The 17022-nt window shown below is 41.6% G+C and overlaps 1 protein-coding gene across 1 annotated transcript in view; it reads right to left on the minus strand.

Annotated features, from left to right (window-relative positions):
* Window positions 1–17022, minus strand: part of LOC127526661 (catenin alpha-3-like) — a 665374-nt gene that overhangs the window by 615742 nt on the left and 32610 nt on the right. Inside the window, exon 3 of the mRNA XM_051922616.1 lies at window positions 811–1003. Coding sequence (XP_051778576.1) covers window positions 811–1003 — 193 coding nt within the window. The remainder of the gene's footprint in view (window positions 1–810; window positions 1004–17022) is intronic.

Consider the following 17022-nt stretch of genomic DNA (forward strand, 5'->3'; position numbering starts at 1 on the left):
TAGCTAGCTAGCAATATTTCTATCTGTAGAGTATGGCTGTAGTGTGTTTATTAATTTACATAGGACATTTAATTATTATTTAATATATAAGTTGATTGATGACAACATAAGTAAATATTAAATGTTATAACTCTTTATTGAATTAATCTTTGTCTGAACTAATTTCTGGTAAGAATAAGGTCATCTGAGACAATGTTATTAAAGTGTATTGCTTGGAGCATCACTTGCACAGTGAGAAGCCCCACTTTTATCAGGACAACTCATTAGTGGTTCCAGTCCTAACCATACTAACATGACTTAATTCATTTTTAAACTCACAAGACAACGTTCAATGCATTCTGATATTTATATACGGTTAAATTTCATCAAAGCAAATAAGAACTGATGCAAACCAAAAACCAGAGATACAAAAGAAAAGACAAAAGAAACATTGTCCAAAAAGCCCTAACGGCTAAGATCAACTTGGAAGAAACTTTTAGCTTACTCTAACGGAGAGAAGGAGAGAGTTATGGAGCAAGTACAGAGATCCAAAAGTTGTATTTTAGGATCTGGGCACCACCAAGTTTTATAGGTGAGCTGATATAGTACATGAATAGAAATTCATGGTCACAGCGACCAAAAATAAATAAATATGTCTGTTAACATACAAGATCAACACAAAAAACAGAGGCCAAACAACAACAAGAAACTAATTGGTGTGGCTCGAATAATATGGAAATAAATAAATAAATAAATTCAAGGAAAGCAGAACTGAATATAAATGAAACTGCAAAGGTAAAAGCCTGATTAAGTTCAATCCATTGCACTTACTCTCTTTCCACACTTCGTCAACTGCTTCCATAAGCTCATTCTTTAGCAGGTTACTGTCCTTTGCAATCTTTTCTCCCTTTTCGACCAAATGCAGTGTGGCATCTTCGACTGACCTTAAGAGGACTCGAGCTCGTTTTGAGCATCCCTTTTTCTTGTTTGATGGATTTCTAGGGCAATTGATAAGAGTAGTCACCTATAAAGGAAGGTAAAAGGAAAAATAAAGGTTCTTACTGATTTTACACAATTGATAAGTAATCAACACAAAGATATAAAATTAATTAGGCACCTAGGGTTCCAGTGAAGACACTGTCTTGTGATGTTGGAGTAAATATAGTGTGAACATAGACACCTACCCTTTCACAGAAATGTTCATGGGAAGTGTTCACCATTAACCTCTAATCCTGATCTTACCTAAGCATCCAAAGTATTTGCTTCAATGAAGTATCTATGAGGTAGAGCAGTAATGATAAAGGAGTAAAACCCTAAGAGAAAAGTCACATCTAACAAGTCAATCTATGTCCACCCAACTGATAACGATGATGGTGTGACATGAGAGTCCCTGTATTGCACCCCAAAACACGAGGCTGAGTCTCCGTACTTTAGCAAAACCAGCTTTATTCATCTTGAAACAGGAACAGCATAGTTATTTATTGTAGTGGGATCTACCACTCTGCTATACACAGACACAGCAATCCAGCAACTGATAAACTGTATTCCACAGATGCAGAGATCGTGCTTTGGGACGCTCTTCAGCATGTTGTCCCATTGGGGGGAGTCCTAAATGAGTTTAGAAACCTTACATGGTTATAAACTTAAGAACATGAGAAATTTCACAAACAAGATGAGACCATTCTGCCCATCGGGCTTGTTTGTTCATTTAATAGCTAAGCTGTCCTAAGATGTCATCCAGATACTTCTTAAAGGTAGTTAAGGTTTCTTCTTCAACAACATTGGTATTGGTAGTTTGGTCAGGTCTGCTGAAAAATCACTGGCACCATTCACCTTTCAGGATCTGCATTATTCCAGAGTATTGACGTGGACAGGTAATTTCAACTCCGATTCCTCACATGCAGGTCACAACTTATTCGAACTTCTCCCGCCTGCAATATGTTATACATTAATCTACACCAAAACAAGCAGATATAAGTACAGTTTCTTTCCACAGGCCATCAAGCTCACAAATTGTTAATTCAGCTGTCTTTGATCAGTCTGGGCACTCCCACTCCCTACAATATCTTCCAGTGTTATTATTTATAGCTAATGCTTAATTCAGTATTTATTTCAGTATTGCACTGTCTAGTACATTGTGTGTAGTCTGTCATGTAACTATACCTGGAGAATCACCAAAAAAAAAAGCAGCCAGAATTCTTGGATACGAACATACTTGACTCTGATTCTGATTTGTTTAGTATATTTCACCACTGAATAATTAGTTGGAGTGGCTTTTGCACCCAGATTTACTTTATGCAAGGACTGACACTGGCAATGGCCATAGAAGAGATGAGTCTGACCTTCATGTTTTAGACTAATCTGCTGAGTTCAGAAATTTGATGATCTGAGGAATGCAAAAGGCATTTAATAAAAAAAAAATGCTTCAATTAGGAAAAGAGAAGGAAAACTGCAGTTATTCCAGGGATAGTGTTTGACGTGTCTTTGATGAATTGTTGAGCTTTGCAGCTCAGTCTCACTTTAATGTTCACTTAGGATTACTCGAATTTTTTGAAGACACAAGGCAGTGTCCCATTTTTTTATTCCTGATATCACAGAATCCTTATAGCATTATTATATGTTCTATATATGTAATAATTTGTATGCTTTTGACTTTACTTTATTAAAAGTCCTTAGTCTATTCAGTCCCCAGGGCCATGTAAAAATCTGAAAAGCATCATGGTCTTCACTGTGGTTAGCAAAGTTGGGGTCTTGGATTCAGTTCCTAGCCCAGAACAATCACCAACTATGTGTCCTTGTAGATTGTCTCTGGGTACTCCAGCTTTCTTCCACAATACGTCTCTTCTTAGGTTAGAGATGGATGGATGGATGGATGGATGGATGGATGGATGGATGGATGGATGGATGGATGGATGGATGGATGGATGGATGGATGGATGGATGGATGGATGGATGGATGGATGGATGGATGGATGGATGGATGGATAGGATAGATAGATAGATAGATAGATAGATAGATAGATAGATAGATAGATAGATAGATAGATAGATAGATAGATAGATAGACTTTATTAATCCCCAAGGGGAAATTCACATGCTCCAGCAGCAGCATACTGATAAAAACAAAATTAATTAAAGAGCAATAAAAGTGCAGTGCAAGTTAAAAAATGCAAGGTGGAACTGGAGAGTCGCATAGTTTGGGGGAGGAACGATCTCCTCAGTCTGTCAGTGGAGCAGGACAGTCACAGCAGTCTGTCGCTGAAGCTGCTCCTCTGGAGATGATACTGTTCAGTGGATGCAGTGGATTCTCCATGATTGACAGGAGCCTGCTCAGTGCCTGTCGCTCTGCCACAGATGTCAAACTGTCCAGCTCCGTGCCTACAATAGAGCCTGCCTTCCTCACCCGTTTGTCCAGGCGTGAGGTGTACCTCTTTATACTGCCTCCCCAGAACACCACTGCATAGAAGAGGGCGCTCGCCACAACCGTCTGATAGAACATCTGTGGCATCTTATTGCAGATGTTGAAGGACGCCAGCCTTCTAAGGAAGTATAGTCAGCTCTGTCCTCTCTTGCACAGAGCATCAGTATTGGCAGTCCAGTCCAATTTATCATCCAGCTTCACTCCCAGGTATTTATAGGTCGGTACCCTCTGCATACAGTCACCTCTGATGATCACGGGGTCCGTGAGGGGCCTGGGCCTCCTAAAATCCACCACCAGCTCCTTGGTTTTGCTGGTGTTCAGTTGTAGGTAGCTTGAGTCAAACCATTTAACAAAGTCCTTGATTAGATTCCTATACTCCTCCTCTTGCCCATTCCTGATGCAGCCCTCGATAGCAGTGTCATCAGCAAACTTTTGCATATGACAGGACTTCGAGTTGTACTGGAAGTCCGATGTATATAGGCTGAACAGGACTGGAGAAAGCACAGTCCCCTGCGGCACTCCTGTGCTGCTGACCACTATGTCAGACCTGCAGTTCCTGAGACACACATACTAAGGTCTGTCTGTAAGATGGTTCACTATCCATGTCACCAGGTATGAATCTACTCCCATCTTTGTCAGCTCGTCCCTAAGGAGCAGACGTTGGATGGTGTTGAAGGCGCTAGAAAAGTCCAGGAACATAATTCTTACTGCACCACTGCCTCTGTCCAAGTGGGAGAGGAATCAGTGTAGCATGTAGATGATGGCATCCTCCGCTCCCACCTTCTCCTGGTATGCGAACTGCAGAGGGTCGAGGGCGTGGCGGACCTGTGGCCTCAGGTGGTGAAGCAGCAGCCGCTCCATGGTCTTTATCACATGTGATGTCAGGGCGAAAGGCCTGAAGTCATTCAGCTAACCAGGATGTGATACCTTTGGGACTGGGGTGATGCAAGATGTTTTCCAAAGCCTCGGGACTCTGCCCTGTTCCAGGGTCAGGTTGAAGATGCGCTGTAGAGGACTCCCCAGCTCCAACGCACAGGCCTTCAGCAGTCGTGGTGATACTCCATCTGGACCCATTGCTTTGCTGGCACGAAGCCTCCTCAGCTCTCCACTTACCTGGGCTGCTGTAATTGTAGGTGGGGGGAAACTCTCTCCTATGCTGGTATCAGCAGAAGGATGGGTGGAGGTTGCAGTACTCTGAGATGAAGGTGAGAATGGGTTAGGGTGGTCAAACCTGCTAAAAAAGTTGTTCATCAGGTTTGCTTTCTCCACGTCTCTCTCAATGAAGTACCCCGCTTCAAGCTGCAGCCAGTGAGGATCTTCATCCCATCCCACACTTCCTTCATGCTGTTATTCTTCAACTTTGGGTCCAGTTTTCTCCTGTACTGCTCCTTCACTACCCTGAGCTGTGCTCGGAGTTCCTTCTGCATGAGCTTCAGCTCATGCTGATCACCGCCTTTAAAAGCCCTTTTCTTCTGGTTCAAAAGGCCTTTGATGTCACTTGTAACCCATGGCTTGTTGTTAGCATAGCAGCGTACTGTTCTTACTGGAACTACAATGTCCATACAGAAGTTGATGTAGTCAGTAGTGCAGTCAACAACCTCCTCAATGTTCTCACTATATGATCCCTACAGGATATCCCAGTCCAGATGAGTGACTGTGAGTAGGGTTTCTCTGTGATGAACCTATATTAATGTATATTATTATGTTTAACTGTTGTTTTGTTAATTATGAATTATTAATTTCTCATATTTTATGTTGTTTCTGTTATTTTATGAATCATATACTATGTCTTTTATCTATCCCGTTCACATACTGCAAATGGGTGTTTCAGTCCCTGCTATCAATCTATCAGCAAGAGTGAAAAGGAAGATCTACATGATGGCAGTGAGACCAGCTATGTTATATGGGTTGGAGATGGTGGCACTGACCAGAAAGCAGGAGACAGAGCTGGAGGTAGCCGGAGTTAAAGATGCTAAGATTTGCATTGTGTGTGACGAGGATGGACAGGATTAGAAATGAGGACATTAGAGGGTCAGCTCTAGCTGGATGGTTGGGAGACAAAGTCAGAGAGGTGAGATTGCGCTGGTTTGGACATGTGCAGTGGCGAGATGCTGGGTATATTGGGACAAGGATGCTAAGGCTAGACCTGCCAGGGAAGAGGAAAAGAGGAAGGCCTAAGTGAAGATTTATGGATGTGGTAAGAGAGGACATGCAGGTGATGGGTGTGACAGAACAAGATGCAGAGGACAGAAAGATATGGAAGAAGATGATCCGCTGTGGCAACCCCTAACGGGAGCAGCCATAAGAAGAAGTAGTAGTCCCGGCTATCTAAGAGCCCATTCCAAAACACACTGGCTTAATCAACACACTGTATGCTAAGAAGGTTCTATCTCATGTTAACTTGCAGGGAGTAAAAGGCTATACCATAATCTATAGCTATGAAAGAAAATTATATTCTATTCAAATTAAGCAAACACTAATATGAGTTTAACTTAAATCACTAACTTTCTAAGATTGGCCCTTACATCTTTAAATATCCTAATGTTCCATGTCTTTTGTGAGTGGAACCATGAGAGGCAGGGCCACAGTGAGGGCCACAAGTCCTCCTTTGGCCTTTACAGTAATCCCTCCTCCATCGCGGGGGTTGCGTTCCAGAGCCACCCGCGAAATAGGAAAATCCGCGAAGTAGAAACCATATGTTTATATGGTTATTTTTAGAATGTCATGCTTGGGTCACAGATTTGCGCAGAAACACAGGAGGTTGTAGAGAGACAGGAACGTTATTCAAACACTGCAAACAAACATTTGTCTCTTTTTCAAAAGTTTAAACTGTGCTCCATGACAAGACAGAGATGACAGTTCAGTCTCACAATTAAAAGAATGCAAACATATCTTCCTCTTCAAAGGAGTGAAGCAAACAAATCAATGTCTGTTTGGCTTTTAAGTATGCGAAGCACCGCGGCACAAAGCTGTTGAAGGCGGCAGCTCACACCCCCTCCGTCAGGAGGAGAGAGAGAGAGAGATAAAAAAATCAATACGTGCCCTTTCAGCTTTTAAGTATGCGAAGCACAGTGCAGCATGTCCTTCAGGAAGCAGCTGCACACAGCCCCCCTGCTCACACCCCCCTACGTCAGCACAAGAGAGAGAGAGAGAGAGAGTAAGTTGGGTAGCTTCTCAGCCATCTGCTAATAGCGTCCCTTGTATGAAATCAACTGGGCAAACCAACTGAGGAAGCATGTACCAGAAATTAAAAGACCCATTGTCCTCAGAAACCCGCGAAGCAGCGAAAAATCCGCGATATATATTTAAATATGCTTACATATAAAATCCGCGATGGAGTGAAGCCGCGAAAGGCGAAGCGCGATATAGCGAGGGATCACTGTATAAGGGGGAGACCAAGGAGCACTCAGCGGAGAACCATTTTGCTTTTGTTATTTGAAGTTGCTTTGTCAATACTGCCTTCTTTAAGCTAGTATGTCTGGATTTTTCTTTACTGTTTTTTGCTCTGGAATACAATTTTGTTTTAGAATTAATGTGTTGGGATTTGTTTGCTTCAGGTTTGCCTTCAGGCAAAATGTTTTGTCACTTTTTGCTCTTTTGAGCTTGCTCTTGGCATTTTCCCTTGTTTGCGTCTTTTATAAGCTGGAAATTTTTGAAAGTTCTTCTTTCCTGTGGGAGCTTTTGTTACATTTTTGGAATTATTAAGAACTTTTTCCCTGTAAGGGCTGCTAAACCAAGAAGCTGGCCTCTAGAGTAGGGATGAAGCCTAGGAGGTCTGACGGCCTACTGACCAGTAAAGCCTGTTTTGTGCGTCATCAGCCCTTTATTGTTATGGATCCAGCTCCCGTTTACAAAGGCATCCCTGCTAGTGCTATAAGAATAGACTCTGGTTTCCACAGCCCAGTAATGGAAAAAGCAGGTTCAGAAAATGGAGTGGTGGATTGATATTGTGTGAATGTGTTTGTGACGACTGCTGTATCAAATGAAGACAGATCAACCATGAAAAAGTGAAAGGGATTTTCTCTTATTGCAAGCTAGATTTTGATGGCACAAAGCAATCCATCACAGGGTTCATTGATATGTACAGCCTTACACATTTACAGTTGACCAGTACAGAGTAAAGACTTATAGGACATTCATCAGCAGGGTCCAAACCCCAATGACCACCTGGATGACCAAAGAAATAAGAAGATGTGGAGATTATGAACATTAGAAGGTCTGATAACTGTAGAGAAATGGTATAGAACAATTTAGGGTGAGAATCTATGCCTTCATGGCTTTACTACACGATAACAGACCACATTTAGCCCATAGGGCCACTGCTCGACTTATCCACTCTTGAATACACACTGCTGATACTCTCTTTTAACAGCCACCTTCTTTCTCTCCACACTGGCTGACTGTCACTTAGCTGAGCCCTTGTTGTCAACTAGTGTACCTCCCAAACCCAATGGTCTGAGAAGTTCTTTAAGATTTAGCCAATTACTCCTCCAGCTACATGCTGGAAATAATGTAAGTGGTTCTGAGCAATAAAAGAAAGCCCTGGAGATGTCCTAAGGAGCTCTACTCAATAGCCCCTGTTACTCCTGCACTACTACAGACAATCAATGGTGAACATTAGAACAATCTAGTTGAGAACAGGCCCATCAGCTCAACAACGCTAACCAGTCACGTCCGTTTACTTCTTCTAACATAACATCAAATCAACTCCCTAAAGTCTTACTGTCTACCACACTACTTGTTATCTTATTCCATGTGTCTATGGTTCTCTGTGTAAAGAAATATTTCCCAATATTTCTACGAAATTTACCCTGAACACGTTTCCTACTGTGTCCCTGTGTTGTTGATGAACTCGTTTTAAAATAACAGTCTCAATCCACGGGACTGATTGTGTGCTATGAACCTTCACTGCCACCTACTAACCTGGGAGACATCCAGTGCTTTTAGAAGAGATCTCCACTATCCTGGACTCTTTTAATCTAGGACTTTGCAAAGCCCCATTTTTGTTACCAGCTCAGCCATCACAAAAGTCAATCATAATTCATCCATTCATTCATTTTCTTATTCTAAATTGTAAATTAATTTTATTTTAAATAGTGCCATTAACTGCTTCCATTGTTTACAATGCTTACGTACAGTAAATCTGTAGGTGTGAATGCTTGCAGGCAGACATCTGAATAGTCACCTTCTTCACCTTTGGCTTCACAGTCGCTGCTCTAGGCACATACTTTATATCTTAGTCCTGAGCAGGAGCGGTACATGGAGATCCACACAAAACAAATTCTTTATACACAAACATAAGGCACTTTAGGGGCGAACAGGCTGGCAATAATCATCAGCCAACTTAACATACACGTCTTTGGAATGTGGAAGGACCATTAAAATTAGACATTTAACATGTTTTTCTTTTTTACAGAAGCATAACAAAATTGTAAATGGTGTGTCAATTTTATAAGAAGAATGATGTGGTGAAGTGGAAACCTGTAGTTTTGTTCCAAGATGATTAACACTCTGTTTTACTTCTTCATTGCCCGCACACTGATTTATAGCCTATTTTTCTTCTAAATCGCAATTTAAAAGCAAGCTTGGCCAAAATTGTCCTGAATGTGGACAAGCTTGGCCCCCGTGTGTTGCTACAATAAATGAAACATTATTCCCCTTTGGGTCAGTTATATCAAGACAATCAAAAAAGAAACAAAGGCAGCCCACAGCTGAAGGGCACATCAATTTAACATGAATGTACAAAAATCAATCAGCCTTACGCCCGTCCTTGAGATGCCAAAAGTTTGCATTGTTTCAGTCGTTGAAAAACAACAAGCAACTCTAAGTTTGCCCTCAGTGTCAACAAAAAGTGTGATCTTCTTTGCATATCATATAGTCTAAATAGGTAGGCCTCAAATAATTTACATCATGGCCTCTGATTAATGCTTGTTTTTTAAAATACTGAAGCACCTGTTTTATTTTTGTGAAAGTCTCTTGATCAAAATGTTCACATTCAGACTAAAAGAAGGACAGGAATAAAGTGGGAATAAAAAGTAAATTAGTAAAGTAAAGTAAAGTAATATTTCAAACCAAAAAGCTTCTTACTTCTTGATGATGATGCTGCAGAGCATCTATCAGGAATTCACCTGCTTGTTGCACAGAAAACACCAGTAGGAGTATCTTAAAATACCACTTTTTTGGAAAAATATACTTTATTTACATTCATACATGATATATAGTTGAATATTCACTAGATTAGTGCATCACCTTCTGTCTACCTACAAATGGCCCATTGCTAACACCATCTATATTAGTATGTTATAGTACTTTGCTCTATGGTGAACATAGCATGTTCCACATGTTAAATATCTCGCCCTGTGTCTCTGTCCAGAATATCTGAATATGATAAAGTAACAGGTTCGTGGCGAAAGTTGTGTTGTGGGGTAGGAATGAAAGGCAAATCAGTCCTCTTCTTGCTGCAGGTTGTCGAGGATGGAGTAGTTCCTGAGCATACTGAAAATGTACTGGTAGAAGTTCTGAATCGACATTCTCTCTGTTCTCAATACAAGACAATTACTGGCAGGTGTAGGGGGCACACAGGAGGGATAAGCACCCCACGAGGAGTCCAGTAGACCCCTTGTCTGGAAGCGAGGCCCCATGAAAACGTAACTAGGTGCTAGGACTAGGAAGCCCTAACAGGTGGAGGAACGTTCCACCCATAATGAATGGTTCCTTACCCAGGTGAGAATCCCCGAACAAGTGGGCAGGTGTCCCAACCAGTCATGGATGTTATACCTGCCCCAGCCACGACAGAAGAAGACAGGGAAGGACTGTCCCTGGGGGATGTTTATTCCCCCCAGGTGCTAGATGGCAGGAGTCTTCTGTATCGGCACAGGATTCAGGAACCATTAGGGAATGCCGGGCATTGGTCCATGGGTGCCACACAGGCTGAAGGGAGAAGCGCTCCCTAAAATATAGGACTTCCGTATGACCCAGAAGTGCTTCCATCTGGCAGTGGTCCTGGCACCGGAAGTACTCCCGGGTCCATAATAAAAGGGACCACACTCCCTTTCCCCAGTGAGTCAGACCAGGGAGAACGTGGAGCAACACTCAACTGGAGGAGGGCAGTGGTGATAGAATTGTGGTTTGTGGAAAGAAAAAACAGGTGCTTGTGCTATAGCGAAGGTATTGGGGAATAAACCTTCCTTTAGTTGAACCCAGGACTCTCTGTGTGTTCATGATGGACTTTGAACCAGACACAACTCGTCAAAATATAACCCTTTTGCAGCCAGGGCATAATACACGGGTGACTACCTCAAACCTTTTTTATGTCTCCTGTCCATTCTTGTGACAAGGGCTACATCCCTAGCAAAGGATCACAAATCAAAAAGGGCATCACATTCTTAATCACTGATATTGAAATAGTCCAAAACAATAACTACATGCTTATATTTGAAGTCTGTCATTTTAACTTTCTGTTAGTGGGTCTTAGAGGGATAGGACCACTGCTAAAGAATTAAATATGAAAGATATTGTCAAACTCAAAAACTTAAAAGAGAAATAAATGACACTCCACATGCTTATATTAGTGATCCCCATATTTTCAATTTATTGTGAAAACGAGTAGCTGTAACCTCTCATATCTTATTATGGGATGAACCCCTGGAGTCGGTTTATGTGGCACACTCAACTTCAAGTCCTTCTGATCATACTTGCTGAAGACGCCTATCGGTTTACTCTTTATCATAAAGGTGTAATTACCTGCATAAAATCTGGTCCAAAATTGGCCTAAAAATGAAAGGTTTTCAGGTCTAGAGGGCCAAAAAGCACAACATCTTGCATAGTTAGACATCAAGTTGCGTTGAACAGTGTATTAAATGTGGGGATTTTCTCATACCATTGGAGTCGGGAGGTGCCAGACAAAATTCATCTCAAAATGTTCATAAATAATTCTTACAAACATAATAAGTAAAGAAAACAATCAAAATAAAATATGCACGCTATCGTGCAGTGCGCCGTTACTGGTGTTTTAATATTGAATATTCAAGGTGGCTTTGGTTCTTCTATAAAGTGGAAGATCACTAGAGATTTCAAGCTGCTATATTACTCCTGCAAACTTAAAAACCCGGAAATATTCAGTGACAGCTTGTATGATAATGTAGGAAGAGTGAGAAGTAGATAAAAGAGTTTATTTTTAGAACTACACGTACAACAAGAATGAATTACAGCAAAATGGAATGAAATGTTGGTGTGTGTGACTAAACCAGGGCCAGTTTGTACATATGGTAATATCTATCAGTGACCCTCTGTATCTTGTTGGTAGCCCAAGGGAGCCATATGCAGCAGTCACCAATGTGCACAATGTATGCTAAGCTTGTGCGTTTACGGCACCCGGGTAACACATATGTGTTAAATATGCCACATTATCACTCTCCCATGGTGCTCACATCACATTTTAATAGAACATGAGAGTTCATTCTATCAGGCTCAGAGTTTCTTGTGCTCTGAATGAGAGTGTACAGAAATAAATGGAGGACTGTGATCAGAAAATGAACTCCAGAGTGCATTCCAAAAAACAAAGTCTATCTGCTTAGTTAAAAAAAAATAATAAATGATACTATAATTCATAAGTTGTGTTGATGGAGAAGTATAGAGAAGGCCAGAAGGAGTTGCACTGTATCTTTGTGGACCTGGAGGAAGCATATAACAGGGTGCCTCGAGAGGAGTTGTGGTATTGGATGAGGAAGTCGGGAGTGGCAGAGAAGTATGTAAGAGTTGTACAGGATATGTATGAGGGAAGTGTGACTGTGGTGAGGTCTGCGGTATGAGTGACGGATGCATTCAAGGTGGAGGTGGGATTGAATCAGGGATCGGCTCGGAGTCCTTTTTTATTTGAAATGGTGATGGACAGGTTGACAGACGAGATTAGACAGGAGTCCCCGTGGACTATGATGTTTGCTGATGACATTGTGATCTGTAACTAGAGTAGGCAGCAGGTCGAGGAGACCCTGGAGAGGTGGAGATATGCTCTTGAGAGGAGAGGAATGAAGGTCAGCAGGAACAAGACAGAATACATGTATGTAAATGAGAGGGAGGTCAGTAGAATGGTGAGGATGCAGGGAGTAGAGTTGGTGAAGGTAGATGAGTTTAAATACTTGGGATCAACAGTACAGAGTAATGGAAATTGTGGAAGAGAGATGAGAGAGTGCAGTCAGGGTAGAATTGGTGGAGAAGAGTGTCAAGAGTGATTTGTGACAGACAGGTATCAGCAAGAGTGAAAGGGAAGGTCTACAGGACGGTAGTGAGACCAGCTATGTTATATGGGCTGGAGATGGTGGCACTTACCAGAAAGCAGGAGCTAAAGGTAGCAGAGTTAAAGATTTGCACTGGGCGTGACGAGGATGGATAGGATTAGGAACAAGTACATTAGAGCAGGGGTAGGCAACGTCGGTCCTGGAGTGCCACAGTATGTGCAGGTTTTTGTTCCAACCCAGTTCCTTAACGAGAACTCAATTATTGCTGATGAAGCACATATTGCTTAAATGACATTTTAATGCTTCATTTTAGTGGTCTCGCTTGTTAAGGTTCTCCAACCTTAATTGCTTATTTCAATCTTAAACTGCTGCATTCAGTGTTTTAATTGCTCCTTATTAGCAATAAGATGTAAAAGACAAAGCAGCCAGCAGTTCTCCAGCTAGCTTTTTTCCAATTACATCTGTGTGTGTTCATCATGCACGGTTTGATTTAATAAAACACTTAATAGAAAAATGTGACAGACTGAAAATGATCTGTTTTAGGCTTCAAATCATTTGGATGATATCCTTGGAAAGGAAAAAAATCTACGATATAAAAGCCTTACATTGCACAGACTAACAAGCCATAAAATTAAATAAGGTCTGAGATTTTCAATGATTGGTTTCTAATTAAGCAATTGGGTTGAATGAAAAACTGTAGCCACTGCGGCTCACCAGGACCGACATTGCCTACCCCTATTTTACATCTTATTGCTAATAAGGAGCAATTAAAACACTGAATGCAGCAGTTTAAGATTGAAATAAGCAATTAAGGTTGGAGAACCTTAACAAGCGAGACCACTAAAATGAAGCATTAAAATGTCACTTAAGCAATATGTGCTTCATCAGCAATAATTGAGTTCTCGTTAAGGAACTGGGTTGGAACAAAAACCTGCACATACTGTGGCACTCCAGGACCGACGTTGCCTACCCCTGCATTAGAGGGTTAGCTCGAGTTGGACGATTGGGAGACAAAGTCAGAGAGGCGAGATTGTGTTGGTTTGGACATGTGCAGAGGAGAGATGCTGAGTATATTGGGAGAAGGATGTTAAGGATAGAGCTGCCAGGAAAAAGGAAAAGAGGAAGGCCTAAGCAAAGGTTTATGGATGTGGTGAGAGAGGACATGCAGGTGATGGGTATAACAGAGTAAGATGCAGAGGACAGAAAGATATGGAAGAAGTTGATCTGCTCTCGCAACCCCTAACAGGAGCAGCCGAAAGAAGAAGAAGAAGCTGTATGCTACCATCCTGCAGTGGAAATACATGTCTAGCAATGGGGAAAACAGCAATCTTCTTATATAATACGCTACCATGGCTGTTCGTTTGTCTGTCCAGGATTTTAAATCACCTGTAGCTCACAAACCTTGGAGGTCAATAAAAGTAAAAAGAGGAATAACCTTGGAGGTCAATCATCACCCCGAAAGTGGATAGTAGACGTCACCTAGTATATGTGTACCAAATTTCTGGTCAATAGGTCAAACTGTTTGCGAACTACAGGTGATTTAAAATCCTGGACAGACACACAAACAGCCACGGTAGCGTATTATATGTTGTCACACACGTGCGCATGGGAGGCAGCTAAAGGGCTTGAGTAAGGGCAGTTCCGAATCAGACCAGGATGTGGCAGAATTTTCCCTATTCCATCAGTTCTGCTTTGGACTCGTTTTGTGCACATCAGTGCTGTATTCACTTTTTCGACATTGCGGTCAGGATACCAATTATACGGGTGGCTGCCTCAAACCTTGCTATGGCTCTGTGTGGAGTTTGTAACAATATAAAGATTTTTTTGAGTTTTGCGGGAGTGAAGCTGAATACATTTTATATAAAAAGATAATTATGTGTATCTGTGTAGTCATCCGGTTACTATGTCTCTGTCATTCCAAACAGGTGGCGCATCACAAGCATTTGCAGTCTCGGTACTCAAATGTGGCATTTGGTGCCACAGCCCACCTGCCAAGTTGTTCTGCCTGCCTATGTTCACAAACTTTTTCATATGACTGTATATATAGTAACCAGAAGGGTGCGCCATCGAGCCCCAAACCCAATAATGCCCAGCACAGTCACAGGTTCCAATAATGGATTTTATTCCACCACTTTTTACAATGAAACACAGCTAATAACCATACAAATAACAAACCTTTTTTCTCTTCTTCCACCTGTAATTCAGCCTCACCTGCTGCCTTCCAATTCTGACACATCAAAACAAGGCAGCAAGCTCCTTTTATGCTGGACATGGAATGGCTTCCGGTGACCTGGCAAGCATGGGGAGCAATTCTGGGTTTTTTGGGAACAAGGGCAGTCCCTCCATCAACAGCACTCCCTTCCGGTGCCCAGGGACTCTGACAGGGTTGCACTTCTGTAGTCCAGTCTGCATGAACCCCTGTGGGTGTCCAAACTGGGACACCTCCAGTGGAACAGTGCCAACTAACGTATGGTGGATGGAACTGCTCCTGGCCTCCAGCTTGTACTCATCCATCCCCTGGCACCTTCCAACTTGGCAAGAGGTCATGCCATCATCCAGCTAGGATGCCCATGTATATAACTATTTAAGATTTTTTTTATTAGTGGAAGGTTAATGGGAACATTCAAAAATGTAAATATATTGAAATATCTATATCCTCTAAAACATATTACATAGCATATTACAAGAAAAATTTACAATATATTTAGTAATATGTTGTGATATATATGATTTAGAGTATATTATTCCTACTACTGCAATGATATATACATTTTTGTAAGGGTAGGCAGTTTTGTTTCCAAAAGTTGTTGCTTTAAAATACATTCTTCAAAAAGGGCGCAATAACTGAAAGCGAATAAGGGGGACCTTAGTAGCTGTGGTCCTGGTGTTCACAAAGATGATAACATGAAGGCTGAGACATGAAGGACCTACAGCAGGACTGTCCTCTTCTGCACTGACCACTCAAAAGACATTTGATATTTCAGGGTGAATTGGTCAGCTAATATAAAGATAGTTTTCAAAGACTGCCCAGAGTGTCTAAAGCTGTCACGCGGCCCGCCTTCATTTTCTTGCAGGACTCGATGTGTTATTAATTAGCAGCAGCTTCAAAAAAACAAATATGGGACTGACTAGGCAGAAATGTGCCTGCACATGGTGTGTAGCCCCTTTTAATGGGACTCCTAATTGACTCCAGTGAGAAATGCAAAAATATGCAAGAAGTTAGTGGCAGAAAGCAGCTGCGTCTTAAATACAAATATTTGATAAACACTTTAATGGCTTCTCTGTAGGCTATATGAATTTATTAGCATTTTGCCAAATGAGCTGAATTTAATAGGGCCAATCCCAGGGGATGTCCTTATCCCCATGAAATAAATCTTCTTAATTTGGTAATAAAAATGTTAAATATCTTTAAATAGATTAACTTTCTATGGTATCATTTTGGAGAACTGGACAAGAACAGTTACTAAGGTTGTATTCCCATTGTGTAGCTAACTCTCTTGTAGATTGTGGACTTGTCTGGATGCTCTTTTTATTTTCCTGACTGTTGCTTGCTGACCTGTTTTCCGACAGAAGTTCAGAATATCCATCCATCTCAGAGCTGGCGTCATCATTTGCATCAATGACTGTTACTGGTACAGAGAAAGTCTCACACATTCTGGAGGTCCTAGAGTAGAAAAACACCAATCCACCTCTCTGACAGTCATCAAACTGATGGTTGATTTTTGTGTAGAAAGCAATATGTGCTAATAAAATGATCAATCAAAAATGATTATCAGCTAACACTGACTTGGCACTAAACCTAACAACGTTTGTGTAGACAACATACTTAAGAAAACCATGTGCAGTTTTGCAAGTGTTTAGGTGGGTTTTCGTTAAGTGGCCCAGTGTGATTGTGAGTGTAGGTAGGTCCTGGTTCAACCAGCAATGCCAGGGCAGGCTCAAGGTCCCAGCAGCTCTGAATTAGATAAAGCAAGTTTGATGATGTGATGTTGTTTTTATTTTGTTTTAATATACCAAATTGGTAGGCTTTGCTGCCCCCCAATCCCCCATCAAGGTCCAAATCCCAGCCTGAGGACTGTTAATGTGGATGTTTCACATTCTCTTAGTGTACACATGGAATCATTTTTCCTGGTACTCTAATCTTGCACAACCTAAAGCCATGCTGGTCAAGTTCACTGAAGTCTCTTTTCTGGCCCAGTATGGGTGGATGTATAGTAGGTTCTTCAATGGGCCAACGGTGAAAGCATGATCCCTGCCTTTCACCCATTGTTCCTGACAGCCTCTGGGCTCCTGAAAGCCAGAAGTGGACTGAACAGGTCCGATGATGAGTAGATGTTAATAAATACCAGTGGAAAGCTGCCAATTGTATGTTATAGGTGAAAGGCA

This window comes from Erpetoichthys calabaricus, chromosome 2 (assembly GCF_900747795.2).
Source record: "Erpetoichthys calabaricus chromosome 2, fErpCal1.3, whole genome shotgun sequence".
NCBI lineage: Eukaryota > Metazoa > Chordata > Cladistia > Polypteriformes > Polypteridae > Erpetoichthys > Erpetoichthys calabaricus.